At 30.6% G+C, this 15,394-nt stretch overlaps 1 protein-coding gene across 1 annotated transcript; it reads right to left on the bottom strand.

The window, feature by feature from the left end:
* Nucleotides 1-2,061: 2,061 nt before the first annotated feature.
* LOC7492415 (ethylene-responsive transcription factor 1B) lies at nt 2,062-2,965 on the bottom strand. Its single transcript, XM_002315671.3, has one exon. It carries the CDS (start codon nt 2,882-2,884, stop codon nt 2,219-2,221), a length of 666 nt encoding a protein of 221 aa, XP_002315707.1. The 5' UTR covers nt 2,885-2,965; the 3' UTR covers nt 2,062-2,218.
* Nucleotides 2,966-15,394: the final 12,429 nt, after the last annotated feature.

Consider the following 15,394-nt stretch of genomic DNA (forward strand, 5'->3'; position numbering starts at 1 on the left):
AATTGAAGACAAATAACGATCCACGTTGAATGAGTAGATATTGACCACTCATGACTCTTAATCTTGGTGTTGAATTTGGAATAATCAAATACCACGTGACGAATGGTATGCTTGCTGCCGAAGTTTCTTGGTTCATAAATATTTGCCTTACAGGCTAGTTGTTTCGACTATCTTCGAAAAGAAAATACGAAACCAGAGAAGAGATGCTTGCTTGAATAGAAACTATCAACAGATGAATTGATTATTTACTGATTGCTAGTAACTAATTTGTTAGGCCGAGAGTATGACGTTAATTAGATATTTTTAGTTAAATCACAATTCGAAATGTAAGACGCCTCCGAATAATAGTAGATTAGATCACAATCCGACGAGGAAATAATATTTTCAACCAGCAAAGTACGTTGTTAATAATGCTTTACAAGAGGAAATTCGGTGGAACGAGTAGAAGATAGGGACGATGAAACAATAAAATATTATCCTGTTCGTCGAAGGAATTGTTTCTTAACGAAGAGTGGTAGCCATACTCCACCTAATCCAAATATCATTAGCTGTAAAGAGTTATTTTCTCGAGTCTTGAACTCAAATGAGACCCTAACAGTGTTTTCAAGATGAAATGTAAGACCCTTTTCTTATTCTACTGCCCCCTGTTTACAGAGATACTTTGCAATTTGCATAGGTCCGCCACTTGTCAGTTTCGAAGATTGCTGATATTATTATCTTTTCGAATGCTATCTATCCCATTTGCTTACCATTTATTCTTATTATTTATATACCCAACAAGAATGTTCCTGCATGACTGAAATTCGATTAACACGTGCACATTGATTTTTCAAAGGACGAAAAGTATTGTCTAGTTACTGTTTTAGGATAAAAATCAATTAAAAAAAAAATATTTGATTGAAGAAATATAAATAAAGATATAAAAATAAATTCATTTCTAGAATAATTTTAAAATGAGTTTCTATATTTTTAAAATAGAAAGTATAGAAGAGATATGTCTACAATGATAATATTTTTTATTCTTAAATATCCTTGTAAAAAACTTTCAATTCTAAAATTATAAAACAAAAACGTGTAAGAAAAAAAATGACTATTATTACAGTTTTAAAACTCAATTCAGAGGTCGATTCGGGACAAAGCCATAGTCAATGATAGAGGCCCGGGTTAGTGTTAGAATAAAAATGATTATTATTATAGTTTTTAACTTGATTCGGGTGTCGATCCAGGGCAAGATCCAAGTCATGAGTAGGGTTGAGTACCATTGATCCAGGTCAATATAAAAACAAAAATAGTTATTATTATAGATTTAAAATCCGACTTGAGGTTCGACATGGGGCAAGGCTGGTGTCACGTGTTAGGAGGATCAACTTCAGTTGATCCAAGTCAACATAAAATAAAAATTGTTATTATCATAGTTTTAAAACTAGATTCTAGGGTCAACACAGGGCAAGGCCCCATTACAGACCAGGAGGGTCAACCCGGGTTGACCCGAATCAACATAAGGATAAAAATTGTTATTATCATAATTTTAAAACCCAACTCAGGGGTCAACCAGGACAAGAACCAGGTCACAGATCGGGAGGGTCAACACAGGTTGACATAGGTCAACGTATAGATAAAAATATTTTTTTATTAAAAAATATTTTTTTTATATTTTCAAATTGTTTTGATGTGCTGATTTTAAAAATAATTTTTTTAAAATAAAAAAAATATTATTTTGATATATTTTTAAATAAAAAAACACTTTAAACAGTTATCATAATTCTTAATAGATAGAATATGTTTAATTAGTGTTTGAAAACACTAGTTTTATTTATCAATAAATTTTGGTGACGAATGCCTTGTTGAACTGCAGCAGTGCAACTTAACTTTTTGTGCAGATCTGGGTATTTTTACCCAAAACAGAGAATGAAGCAATTTTTTACTCTGTTTAGCCGAGTCTCTGTGGAACCATGTTAAAAAAGTATTTCAACGAACGGCAGCAGTCACCTCGTTTTTTTTTTTTTTTTTGTTCCATTGATACTTATTTATGTGGTATATCAGGCCCACGTACAAGAGAGATACAACAATCTTCAATCCCTTTACAAGGGAAAAAGGGAGAAATGAGAAGAGAAAAAAAGAAAAATACACATGTAGATTCAGCATATGATCAATCCTACCATTTCAATAAATTTCATGGAAGGAGAAAAAAAAATGAAATATATAAAATCAAGATACTTCACCAAGGACTCGTAGCCTTTCCAGATGAATTCAACAGTTGTTCCAAATAATCAGCACCTAGATCTTCCAAAACGACTACATTTTCTATCCTTGCATTCCTCTCTTTCTTGCCCCTGCTTCCCAATTTCCTTCTCATGGAGTACTTTCTCTTTAGAGCCACCACAGGTGAGCACCCATCCTCATAATGATGACTACACTTCATATCCTTAAGCGACTCCCTCACTCTTTCAACTGGGAAATTTAGTATAGTCCCAGGTCCTCTCATCGAAAAAGCAGCTTGATCATAAGCCAAAGCAGCTGCTTCTGCACTGTCAAATGTGCCTAACCATACCCTTATGCCATTCCTTGTGGAATCCCTTATCTCCGCTGCGAATTTGCCCCATGGCCGCCTCCTAACACCCCTGTAGGACTTTTCCTTGTCGGGAGTTCTTTTGGCAACTGAACTGACCTCTTCTTCCTTAACAATTCCATTACAGAAAGTTGTTCTTGATGTTTCTTGAGTGGCCTCCGAGATTAGTTCAAAAAGAAGCATTTCGTCGGAGTCATTTTCATTGAAAGGGAGAGAACTTTGGTTAAAAGATTGGCTATAAAAAGAGTCTGGTGATCTAAAACAAGATTCGGATGAGAAATCAGAATTTGCAGAGTGAAAGATGGAGGCATCCATTTGAATTGGTTGGGGATTTTTGGTTTGTGTTTTCTGTGGCCTCTTTGTTTTCTTGATGTCTATTGGGGTATGCAAAATTTGAAGTCTTGTGCTCTTTATATACCAACAAAGGGTGGCAGTCAGGTAGGCAGGAATTTGAGCTTTGACAGTCATAAGAGTGAATGAAGTATTTACCTAAAATGGTAAAGAAAAGTGATCTACTAGTAATACTAGTAATGAGTAAGTTATTAATTTGTGATAGTAGTTGTTTTTTTAAATATATTTTTTAAAAAATATTTTTAAATGGAAAAACAAATACAATCTAAATTAATCTAAATATCTTTTTTCCAATTGATATTTATTTGCAATTAAGTTATTTTGCTCTTTATTTATTATGCAAGATCTCAATTTGTTTTTTTTTTTAAAGATTGTAAGAAAATCTTTTGTGAATATATCACGTGGATATTCTACATGAAATTTAGCACATGAAAAATAATTAAATCTCAATTTAAAAAGCTAGTCTTATTCATAAAAAAACAAAATATCCTAAATAACAAAGAAATTGGCCAAACTCCAAAGTGAATATGATGGCAATATGTTTAATCATTTAATTAAGTGTGGGATCCGCATCGCCTATGGGCTTAAAATTGCTGATTTGTCAACTGAAGATAGATTGCCAGGTCAGAACGGCATTTGTGATGACATCATCCCAATGATCTCAGTTTTTGTCTGTCTCAGATTTGGTGGACGGCCTTTCAAACCCGGTTTGGTCCGACGGGTTGATCTGAGACCCGATCGATCTGAGACTCGAACCGGATTGGATTAAAAAAATAGATGAAGAAAAAACAAGGTATGACCCGGTGACCTGGTTGACCAGGTAAGACCCGATCAAAAACCCAGTTGCAACTCGTTGACTTTTGTTTTTTTTTTTTACTAAAACGACATCGTTTTAATTTTTTTAAAATTTTTGGCCTGAGCAACCCGGTGACCCGGTCAAAACCCAAAACCTGAGCCTTGGACCGGCTAGGTTCTGAAAACTATGTTGAATGGAGCCTTGTCCACTTGTCATCCACGCGGAAGATAATGGTTTTTTTTTTAGATGTATAATTAAATCTAATCTAATTTTTTATATTTAAAAAATTATAAACCTAAATTTATTTATTTTTTAAATCTATGTGTGTTAGATATATATGATTAATTTTTTTTAATATTATATATATTAACAAGTTTGGCTTTTTTTTTTTTTTATGTATTAAGCTTAATTAAAACTGAGATTTATGTTTAATAAGTTAATTCATGTTATAGATTATAACAAATAATTTTAGCTTAATAAACCAACTAAATCAATTGACTATAATAAAAGAACCAATTGAGAAAAAATAAATAAATATATATATATATATAATAATAAATTAAGTTTGTTGTTATCGAATTTATGAGTTATGTTGATTTAATCAAGTTTCAAAAAATTTAATGAATTATTTAAATTGTAATATTTATTTTTTAAAAAATTTAGTTGGCTATTATTTATAATATTTATATTATCTAATTTTGAATAGATAAGTTTGGAAAATAATATAAATATTAAATAAAAGGTTTTTTTTTACACCTCTAATTTTCATATGCTTTCTTATAGTAATCGGGATCGTGACAAATCAGGTTTGGCTGCTGCATGTTCCCTCGAAAATGGTCTCCACCATAGTCTCCACTTGAGAAGCCATCTCTTCCGTCGGTTAGTTACTTTGTTTCGCTGCCATGGCTTGACCTTACGAGTATCTACAGCAAAACAAAAAAGGGTAGCATATGTATAATTACTTAATCCACTCCAAGTATTTTTCATATAAAAATAAAGATTAGATACGAAAATGTGAATAAACTTACTTCAAATTCAATAATAAAATTACCATAATTGTGGTTTTCAATTTTCAAAAATGGAAGAAATTCCAATTTTTGTTTTTCCATTTAGAGTTATATATCATCAATGAGCATTAAAAAAGGTTTGTGCAAGCACTCAACTAGGATAAGTACGTTTGATGTGATAAAATTATTTATCAAATAAAAAACAATTCTATGTGATAAAATTATGTCCCTTTAATTTTCTTGATGAAAAATAATATTTGAAACCCAGTATTCAAGTGCAGGGCGTTATTGTATTTGTATATAAGCAAACAACTTTCGGATATTCTATAAGCCAAAGACCAAAAAAAAAAAAGCATTTCATTTTGAGGGGGAAAAAAGAAGAAAAAGAAACCAATTTTTTTATTCGTGTTTAAAGTTTTTCTGCATGAATGATTTCTTGGTTTCGCAATATCTGTTTTTTTTTTTTTTTTGAGATTATGGATTAAATTACAATACTAAAAGAGTTAAAAAAAAATAAAAAATTCAAAGTTTAATAGTGTTTTAAAACTACTTTATTCATTAATCAAGATGAATATTTTTTGAGCGATTTTAAGGGTAGATTCTTAATAATTGATCTAGTGTATTCAGAGGACAAAAGAATTCTAAATACTAACTTGAAAGTTTATATCCAGAAAATTAAAAAAAGAAGAAAAACATCTTTGAACGCGAAATGTACATGATTATATTCACATGAATAGGGACTTTCTTAGTAACTTCCGATTTGATGTTGTTGCGTTTTGTTACGCCTCTCCTCTCTCATCTACTATGAAACATTGGGATTCATGTGAATTGATTTCGTGATCATAATCATAATCTCCAGTCAACTCTGATGAAAACTTCTTCTAATACATGTATAATACATATTACTTCACAAAAAACAAGTAAAAGAGCTGCAAACTTTTCCTTAAAGATTGTTTATCTACTATCGGTGATCCGAACGTATTATTATCCTAGATATAGAGCCTATGGATCATGATTTTGAAAATTAATTTTGTGATTTTGAAATGGTCCGGATACACGCCCCCTTGAAACCCAAGGAAATATTTCAAAGTCGCCAAAACTGGGAGATAATTGTTGAATGTTTGAAAGTCTCCCAGAAAGAATGGATACTATTTTGTGGATGGTGACCACCTCTTCTCTTCTTTAACGCACAAGAAGCTTTGATGTTCACGCATGATACGCAGCTTCTTGGAAAGCCCGTTTCAAGAGAGCGGTCTTTTCAGATACAAATTGATCCAATAAAATTTGGAAAATTCTTATGTCTTGACTGAGAACACCATTAAAATCTTGTTTTTCATGTGGCCCTATATATTTTGCAGTACTTTCATCTGTAAATATTCTTCGGTCTGTTTTTTCTTCCTTGTTCAGATACTACTGAATTTTGTGTGTCTAGCAATTTTTAATTATTGTCCCAATGCGACAAGGGCAGAAATCTCTTCTTTGCTAGCCAGCGCGCAAGTCCTCGTCATTTTTACATCATGCATCTTTGTGCATCTGAATGAGAAGCTCTCCACTGCTAGAAAAGGAAAAAGGCTAATTGAAAGAGACTAAATTATAAATACCATACAACATGTCCATAGAAATCAGAACAAAGACGAAGGTAAAAGGATACTCAGAGGTTCTTCATATGTAAAGATTGACATCAGCTTTGGAAGAAAAAGAAAAGTCTGGTTTCCACTCCCCATTTTCTTTCCAGATCCTGACCTGTTCAGATAGTGAGAGTAACATATGTATATATATATATATATACACACACAGCATCAGTGGTCTCTACTCTCAACAACCACCGCTTGGCCTTTTATTCTGTTTCGTAACCACAAATAGCATTAGAAAAAGAAAAGAAAAAAGAGGATCTAATTAAGGCAGGAGTGACACTACTACTTGACTGCTAGTTAGGCGAGCTATGATGCCAACAGATTCACGGTACATAGTCGATTTGTAGATGTTCACAATTCTCTTTGCGTCCATGTCAAGGCCCCACTACCAGTGCTCTTTCCACTAAGCCAACGACCTATTCTCGGCGGTCTTATTCGAGCCATCCCACAACCTGTCCGGCTAGAAACATCGGTAGTTCCCCGTTGCTCACAGAATATTTCCAGCATAATGTTTGAAATTCGACAAAAATAATTTACACCCTTGCTATTGTATTGGCATTTGCAAAACTGGGTCATCTAAAGATATTTGCCAATTTGAAAGGAAAAAAAAAGAGTGCAAATAATATTTTAGGTTCTATTTGATATGCTTTCTGAAGAGTATGAAAATAAATATTTTACAGGTATTTTCTATAAACAATTTACGATAAAATAATTCGAAATGGAAGTAAATTAACTCTTTTGAATAATAAAGACGACATAAGTAAGAATTAATAAATTGAAAATTAAAGATTTTGACTTTTGATCAAATTTTAAAACGATTTTTTCTATTCAAATGAAAATTATTTCTGTCTAAAAATAATCGTAACATTCTTTGAATCAGATTAAAAATAATTTAAATCGATATATAAAATTTATATATAGCAGATAGAACCTTAATCTACAATATCAAGATTATATCAATTTTAGTCATATTGGATAAACCACCTTTTTGCTCTCTGTGTTCGTGGCAATTATTGATGGTCTTACTCCCTGTGTTTTTAATTCATCTCAATCAATTATATTGAGGGACTAGATTGTATTTTTACAAATGTAGAGACTAAAATTGAACCTTCTTTTTTTTTCTTAGATAATTTCGTCCACAGCCCCAAATCACAAATATCTCCCAAACAATATTACAATATTTAAAACCATATTTAAAAGAACTAAATTCAATAATTAATTTCAACAAGGAGAAATTTGGTGCTCTTCTAATGTGCAATTATTGATTTGACCACTTGACTAACATTCTCAATTTTGATACCAATCGACCAAGTTTGAAATGCATGAAGGGTAAGACAACCAATTACTATAAACATAGATGATAAAAAGGCGGTTTTGCCATTTTAATGCAATTGTTAAATATCAATAAAATATTATTTTTTTTATATTCCTTTGTTGAAAATATAGCAAAACAAATTGTAATATCACAATATATAATCGTTGGTTTGCACGACATCATGGATTAGATAAATTATTTTTTAAAATATAAAAAATATCTATGCATTGCTAATGTGTTTTTTTATAAATTAATAATAAATTAAAAATTTGTTGTATATTGGATGATATTTTTTTTAATATTGAGACGGTTACTTTTTGAACATATTTTTTTTATAAAAATTAAAATAGTAACATATTAGATCAACTTGGATCAAATTGTGTTCCCTTGCGAAACTCATAGGTCAGGTGATGAGACTGTTAAAGTTTTATAAAAAACAAATTAAAAAGTTCAATTCTTAGTTAACTTAACGTTGAAGGATAAATTGGTAAAAAAAATATTAATTTTTTTTAAAAAAAATCTAAGTGAATCCAGGTTAACCTATAAAATACATGACCCGGGTCATGCACCTCACCGAATTTAATAATTTATTTTATCTCTTAGATTGTTTTTCATTTAATTATACAATGACTAGGTGTGTGAGATTTTTTTATATAAAATATTTTTTAAGAAAAAAAAAAAGAACAGATATGTGGGAATAAAATAACAAAAACATGCCAAAATTTTAAAATTAAATAACAAAAAGATATATTTTTTATTTTAAATTAAATAAAAAATAAACAATCAAATAACAAGGAAAGAAATGTTTTATTTCTCTTTTATTTTGAGGGACTCAAAATGCATTAAATAACAAAAAAAAATAATGTCAGGCATGTGAGCCAACCCACACACTTGCCTATAAAAAAGGCCTGACCCATATGCTAAATCTCTTTTTTATTATTATTATTTTTTAGAATGCGTCGTGCATCCCTACATTGTTTTTTTTAATACATGAACAATACATCATCTGTAACCCTAAAATTTGGTGACCATAAGGTTACTGGAAAACTGAGATAGAGGTTTCTTTACTTTAAAAAAATATCCTAAACACCTACATAAACAACAAAAATTCAAACAACAAGAAAATCAATTAAAAACCTAGCAATCAATCTGAATTAAAAAAATCTCTTTAGCTCAGATCTACATTCTCAAACAATGAAAAGGGTAAAGAACACCTAGGGGAAACCCCTAATTGAATGGAATCCATTGACACCAAAATCGACTTTTTTCATGATTGAAATCAATGACAATCGAAACTCTTTTTCACCAGAATCCAACGACTCTCTTTCTCCTCTCTCAAATTAGAAACTAAAAAACAAGGAAATTTTTTGTATCAAAATTGAATTTTAGAAAACTAAAAGGACTAAAAATTGATCATTTGAAAAGTAGGAGGACTAAAGTGAATTTTTAATGCCAATTTTGAAACCCCAACCTAGTTTCATTGCCCCTTTTCACTTTACTTCTCTTTCTTTCAATTCTGCTACCAGTTAACAAATTAGAAGTAATTGCATATCAATTTTGCAATTGAATGACTCAATCGAGCAGAAAAAATATTTGATGATCAAAATAAAAAAAAATCACTACTTGAATCCACGGTGAATTGTGAAGAGAGTGCACTTTATTTTCACCCCACCTCTTAGTTCTTTACTAGCTATAGGGCCCGTGCTAGGTTGCCGGCTGCACTTATTTTTTTTGCATCAAAAAAATATTGAAGTTATGAGAAAAATTTTGGTGGCCAATGCGTTATTATTGTAATCTCTTGGCCTGTCTCCTTGCTTATATTTAATAAAACTAAATAAAATATAATAAAATGAGTATCTCATACTTATATTTAATTAATCAATTTAATTTAATTAAAAAATAAAATATCTTTTTTAAAAAAACTAATTTTAACAAAGAACGATAAATAAAAAGACTCGATATAACCCAAGTTATTTTTAAAATTATTAAAAAATCATTTAGAAATAAAATAAAAAATAATTATGGAGCCTAGTCTCCAATTAAATAAATGTTGAAGGATGAATCTATTTTAAATAAAATAAATAATAATTAAAACAAAAGGGACAAATATGAAGGAAAAATAAATTAAAGGACTACTTTGAGAATTTGTAGATAAAACTCCATGCCTCCATTTCCTTGGAAAATCACAATCAAACCCTATTTTTTCTTTTCCTTGTTATATGCTTCATCTCTTGCTTCTGTTTGTTATACAAAAAGGAAAAAAAAGTAAAATAACTCACAGTTCACAGTACATGTCTGATTTCTTTTAGTTTTTTTTTTCTAATTTAATATATATATGTGGAAAGCAATAAATGACAACGATCAAAGAATAAAATAGTGGACATGTACATGGACATCTTAATTTTTTTTTAAAAAAAAGTTGGTGAAATAGAACTGGAGTTCTATTGACAACACACGCCGTCTAGGAATGGATAAATTGTTAAGCTAATTCGAACACCACCTTTTAAATTCAATGTTTAGTAGCCGGTCACCGCTGCAAGCAATGCTCAAAGAGTGCAACCACTTCTTAGCCGCTTTTATTTTTAATCATATTTATATTTGTAAAATTACAATATTATGTTTCTATCATTTGATAATAACAAAAAATCCAAAGAAAAATTCAAAAATACTCCTAAATGTAAGTTAAAGAAAATTTTATTTTAAAATGATTTAAATCATTTCACTATGCTCGAGAAATAAAAAATACAAAAACATCTATGTATACCGGTTTAAAAAGATTTTGATTCTAAAAGATAGAATAGTTATTTCACTGTGCATTATAATGCGAAAATACTGAATTTTCATTTTTTAATCTTAAAATAACTAATATATCCATGTGAAATTATTGAATTACCATCTATAACTAGTTATTTAAATTTGTTTGGGAAGAGGCAAAACACCGTGCTTTTTAGAGTAATTTCTTATATCGTTGAAGTGTAGATTTTGTTCTCTCTTATCCACTGATAGATCCATGGCAATGATGTGGGAACAAACAACAAGACTTGCTTAAATGCATGCACTTTGAAAGGTGGGAGACATCTATGATGTCAGATGTCATTTTCTATCAATTTAAACCAAGAATCAATAACAGTAAAAGTTCTTCTTCCTGAGTAAACTTTGATCGAGAGCCTCCGCTTTTCAATTCTTCATTTATTTATTTTTTTAATCAGTTCCACTCTTTTAAGTTGTAACATTGATCATGGCATATATTCCACGGTTAACAGAGGCTTCAAAACATTCTTCGCAGATTAAAGCAAATTTAATAAAGAGCGAATCAACAAAAAAGGTAAGATTAATTGAATCAGTCAATCCATTAATCAATAGCTTAAAGATTCAAACTCTCACTGTTTCAGGGTACATGAACCGGTACCTAAGCCTGAAAAATGTATATAAATAATGTAACTGAGAAAAAAAATTATATCAGTTTAGTTTTGCTTCAATTAAGCGAGTGTTTGTCAATGTGGTTAGGTATTAAATTAATATTTTTTAATATTTTTGAATTGTTTTGATGTAAAAATAAATATTAATTTTTTTAAAAAATATTTTTTTAATATATTTTTAAATAAAATACTTAAAAAAAACAATTTACTTAGTATAGAAGAAATTTCTATCTCAATCTCAGATGTCCCCGAAGTCAAAACCATAGTGCAGAATAATTAGTTGCAAGGTATGTGTCCATTACTGTGACAATTTCATGAGTTCAATCTTGATACCCTCTCTATCCAACCCCATCAACCTCAAACCCTTTATGCTGTTCACATTATAAACAAGCTAAAATAATATTTTTCAATGCTACCACGTCTTTTTTTGTTTGGGACGATGAAAAAGAAAGACTTTTCATCGTTTATGGCTGGGATCAATGTACCTACGATATCGATAAGGTAGGTGGCAAATCATAGTTTTTATCTTATTAATTAAGGTTAATTGTTTTTTTTTATTTTTTTGTATTCTTGTGATTTACCAGTAGAAACGCGTAAAAATTACTAAAATATGTTTGATCATGAATCTAATCGATTGGATTACCGGGAAGAGGTGAATTATGCACCGCCGCCTCTAAGAATTTTTTTTAATATGCACGTGGACTAATTAAAGATTTGGAGCCACCAGTCACAACACGTCTCACTTTTCTTTGTATAGAGGTGATTATCAGTCAAGTCATGTTCAAAGAATTATATTAGTCAAGTTCAAAATTTTTTTCTTCAATTTGATCCAAACTTGAAGAATTATAGCTCAATTTAGATTGTTCTAGAAAACCTTAGGAACACCCGTAGCGTTATTCTACACTTCTCCAATTTGTTTAAGTTGCGCTCATAGAATTGGCTTCGACTTCTTCTATTTGAGGATTTAAAATTGTTTATTTTTATCTTCATTTGAATTAAATTTTCTTAAGTTTTGTCTTCAGGGTTTTTTGTTTAGTTTATGAAGCAGTTTTTGACTAGTAATTAAGATTCAAATTGAAGAATTGAAAAAAAAATGAAGAAAAAGACGAGATATGGCTGGATTGGGCTGGCTCAGCACTCGAAGCTGTATCTCTGAATGATCTTCGATCGCCTCCTCGAGAATTGAGATTCCATGCGCGGAAAACTTTTGGGCATGGACATCCATACAAAGTTGACCACTAGCAGAAGCAGTGTTTTATTTTAATTCAAATTGGGATAACTTGTTCTGGAAAAGTATACTATCATTTTAAATTGATGTGTTGAAGAAACATTGTTATAGAACCAAGGGATTGGTAGGCAAAGGCTCGTTAAATTCGAAATCTTAAGTTCGAATCTTGTTGTTGGTTCGGCGTAGAAGTTGCATTATCACATTTCGGGGCATAAAATAATTCATGTTTATGGGCTGGGTTTAAAGCCCAAAATTGATTAGACATGCTTTCCATGTTAGAAAATTGGAATTCGATAACTCATGATGTGGATGGCCAAATTAAATTGATTTATATCAATAGTATATTTGTGTGCATATGCAGATAAGTTTTTTTTTTTTTTTTTTTTTTTTTAAGATATGTAACCTCTAATAAATTTATTGTTACACAATATTTTATAAAATTGATTGAGTTATATCGGCTTTAATAAATAAAAAAACATGTTAAAATATTAACACACTAATTATTATTTTAGATTATAGTTTTCCAGTTAAAAAAAAAGATTTTTGTTTGAGTAACAAACTCAACTCAATCATTTACAGAATTATTTTAATTTAGTTCATATTACTAGACTAGCATATATATACATTTTTTCTAATATCAGGGCATATTATCTAAATACAAAAATAAATGGTTTTGATATACTTTTTTCACATGTAGAAGATTTTAATATACATTAAATGTGAAAAAAAAAAGAGTTCATATACCAGATTACATGAGAATCCACTATTATTGTTAAAAACCTCTTATTCCGCTAATTTATAATTTCTTAAGGTATATATAATATTCGAATGATTTATATAAAAATACGGATCAAATTAACTCTAAGAGGGTCATAAACCACTGCGTATAATGTATTGGGAAGTGGAGGTTCTATTATATATCCTATCTTTAAGTTTTTATTAGGCTTGTCTCACTACTTGGAAAGTTAGCTATTAAACCAGGAGGCGGCTTCTCTACCCACAAATAATTAATTTTGACTGTTTATGATCTAGGCTTCTTACTTTTTGATTATGTTCTTGGCTTCCTTGCGCCTTTAGAAGATGATGATTATGAAGTCTTTATATTTTAAAGTGACAACACAATTTTGCTCGTTTAAATAAACCTTCTAATTTCTTTATAGAAAAAAGTATTTGGTCATTCAAATATATGTGATAAAACATTTTATGCTCATTCAGAAAATTATGTTCTAATCTAACTTAGATTCTTTTAGGCTCTCAAATTACCATAAAAATACTTTAGTTTTGGAAATGCTTTAAAAGTAGGTAGACTACATCCTAGAACCACCTCGAAGGCTCATGAGTCACGAGACTCACGACACATAATTAAAGAATATATACTATAATCTTATTTTTTTATAAAAAAATACTGGATAGAGTTGGATATCTGATGGATGTAAAACAATCTCTTTAAATCCAATTTTAATTATTTAGAAAAAAAAGAGGGGGTTAGAAAAACTTGTTGCATGAAAATTTTATTCTTGCAACAAATCAGATTGAAGAGCCATGGATACAAATAAATTGAACCAAAAAAATCTCACAAAATGGACCAAAAGAATCCCTCAAAGTGGACCTAAAAAATCCTCTAAAAAAAGTCCAAAAAACACACAAAAAACATGGGTTCGAGTATGGCAACACGAACCCAAGCAGGATGTACGTCCACCCATCAAAAGCATTGGACGCATACCTATGCAGGGTGTATGCCATTACCTTTGGGGGTTACTAATTGATCAAAATAAAATAGATCTAAAACCCCCCCTAAAGTGGACAAAAAAAAAATCCATTAAAAGAGGAAAAAAAACCCAAACAACACCCAATGAATATTGGATCAAGTAAGTAGCCCGAGCCTATGCATCTAGTGCATAGGCGCATGGATGGCCAGTATATAGGCGCCATGTAAGGCGTACGCCCATGCAGTGCACTGGGCGCATACTTATGCAAGGCATATGCCCATGCAATGCATAGGCGTATACTCACCTGGTGTTGGGCATGCACCCTAACGTCCTCTTGGGCTTAAGTTATATCGCCTGAGCCTAGTGTGTTTGGATCCTGACAACGTGTCAAGACCTACTTCACCTCTAATAGGCTTGATCACCTTGCCTAAACACAACACTCGTCAGAGAATTTTTCCCGAACCCAATGTGAGTCCCTCAATATTTATACTAATTTGAGACATTATTTTAAGTAGGATATAACTCAAAATATCACAAAGGTAAAATTACATTTCACCCCCCTTTTATTCACAAAAAAACAAGACTCATGGGCTATAAATACCCATGAACCCTTCAAGTACTACGTTCACAATCTCTTCATTCTTAATATTTTCAGCATATATATTTCCAGAGCTTGTCTCTTTAAAACATCATTGTACTTTCTCTCTCCATAAAATTATTGATTTTATCATTAGAGAGTCCTCACGTCTATCAAATAAGACCTTTTACAGGAACCAGCTACTGATCATCTGACTTACCAAACACCAACTACTATTATTACTACTACAGTTACCAGTCACCTAACTTACTAGGCACCACTTCCTACTACCACAATTACAGGTTACCATGACTTACCAGGCGTCACCCGCTATTAGTTACCAGCCCTCTAAACTTTTCATATCAAGCCACACACCTGAACTAGAAAAAACAAATCAGATTAATTGAATTAAGAGATCAACTAATTATCCGCTACGTACATCAATTTTATTCCAAAATATTTTAAATTATAGGAATTAACAAAGAGGCAAGAATCAGAACCATCAAATTAAGTAACATATCTATACAAAGAGATTTATTACACTTTTAAAATTCCATTATAGGAAAAGTCCAACAATCGAATATATATGTAGATTGCTCGATGCGAGAACCTTCCTAGAAGATGGTATGTTTTTTTTTTTTTTTAATTCTTCTATAATTTTTATTTTATTTTATTTTATTTAAAAAAAAACTCTAAATCTAGATATTGTCAAACCACGTTGTGGAAAATTCAAACATCTATCGTCAGATAGTACATCAGCTCCGAAATACATATATAGGCATTCACCAA

This window comes from Populus trichocarpa, chromosome 10 (assembly GCF_000002775.5).
Source record: "Populus trichocarpa isolate Nisqually-1 chromosome 10, P.trichocarpa_v4.1, whole genome shotgun sequence".
NCBI lineage: Eukaryota > Viridiplantae > Streptophyta > Magnoliopsida > Malpighiales > Salicaceae > Populus > Populus trichocarpa.

Bases quoted from the DNA above. Each gene is read 5' to 3' on its own strand.
- LOC7492415 (XM_002315671.3), bottom strand. From the start codon at position 2,884: ATGGATGCCTCCATCTTTCACTCTGCAAATTCTGATTTCTCATCCGAA.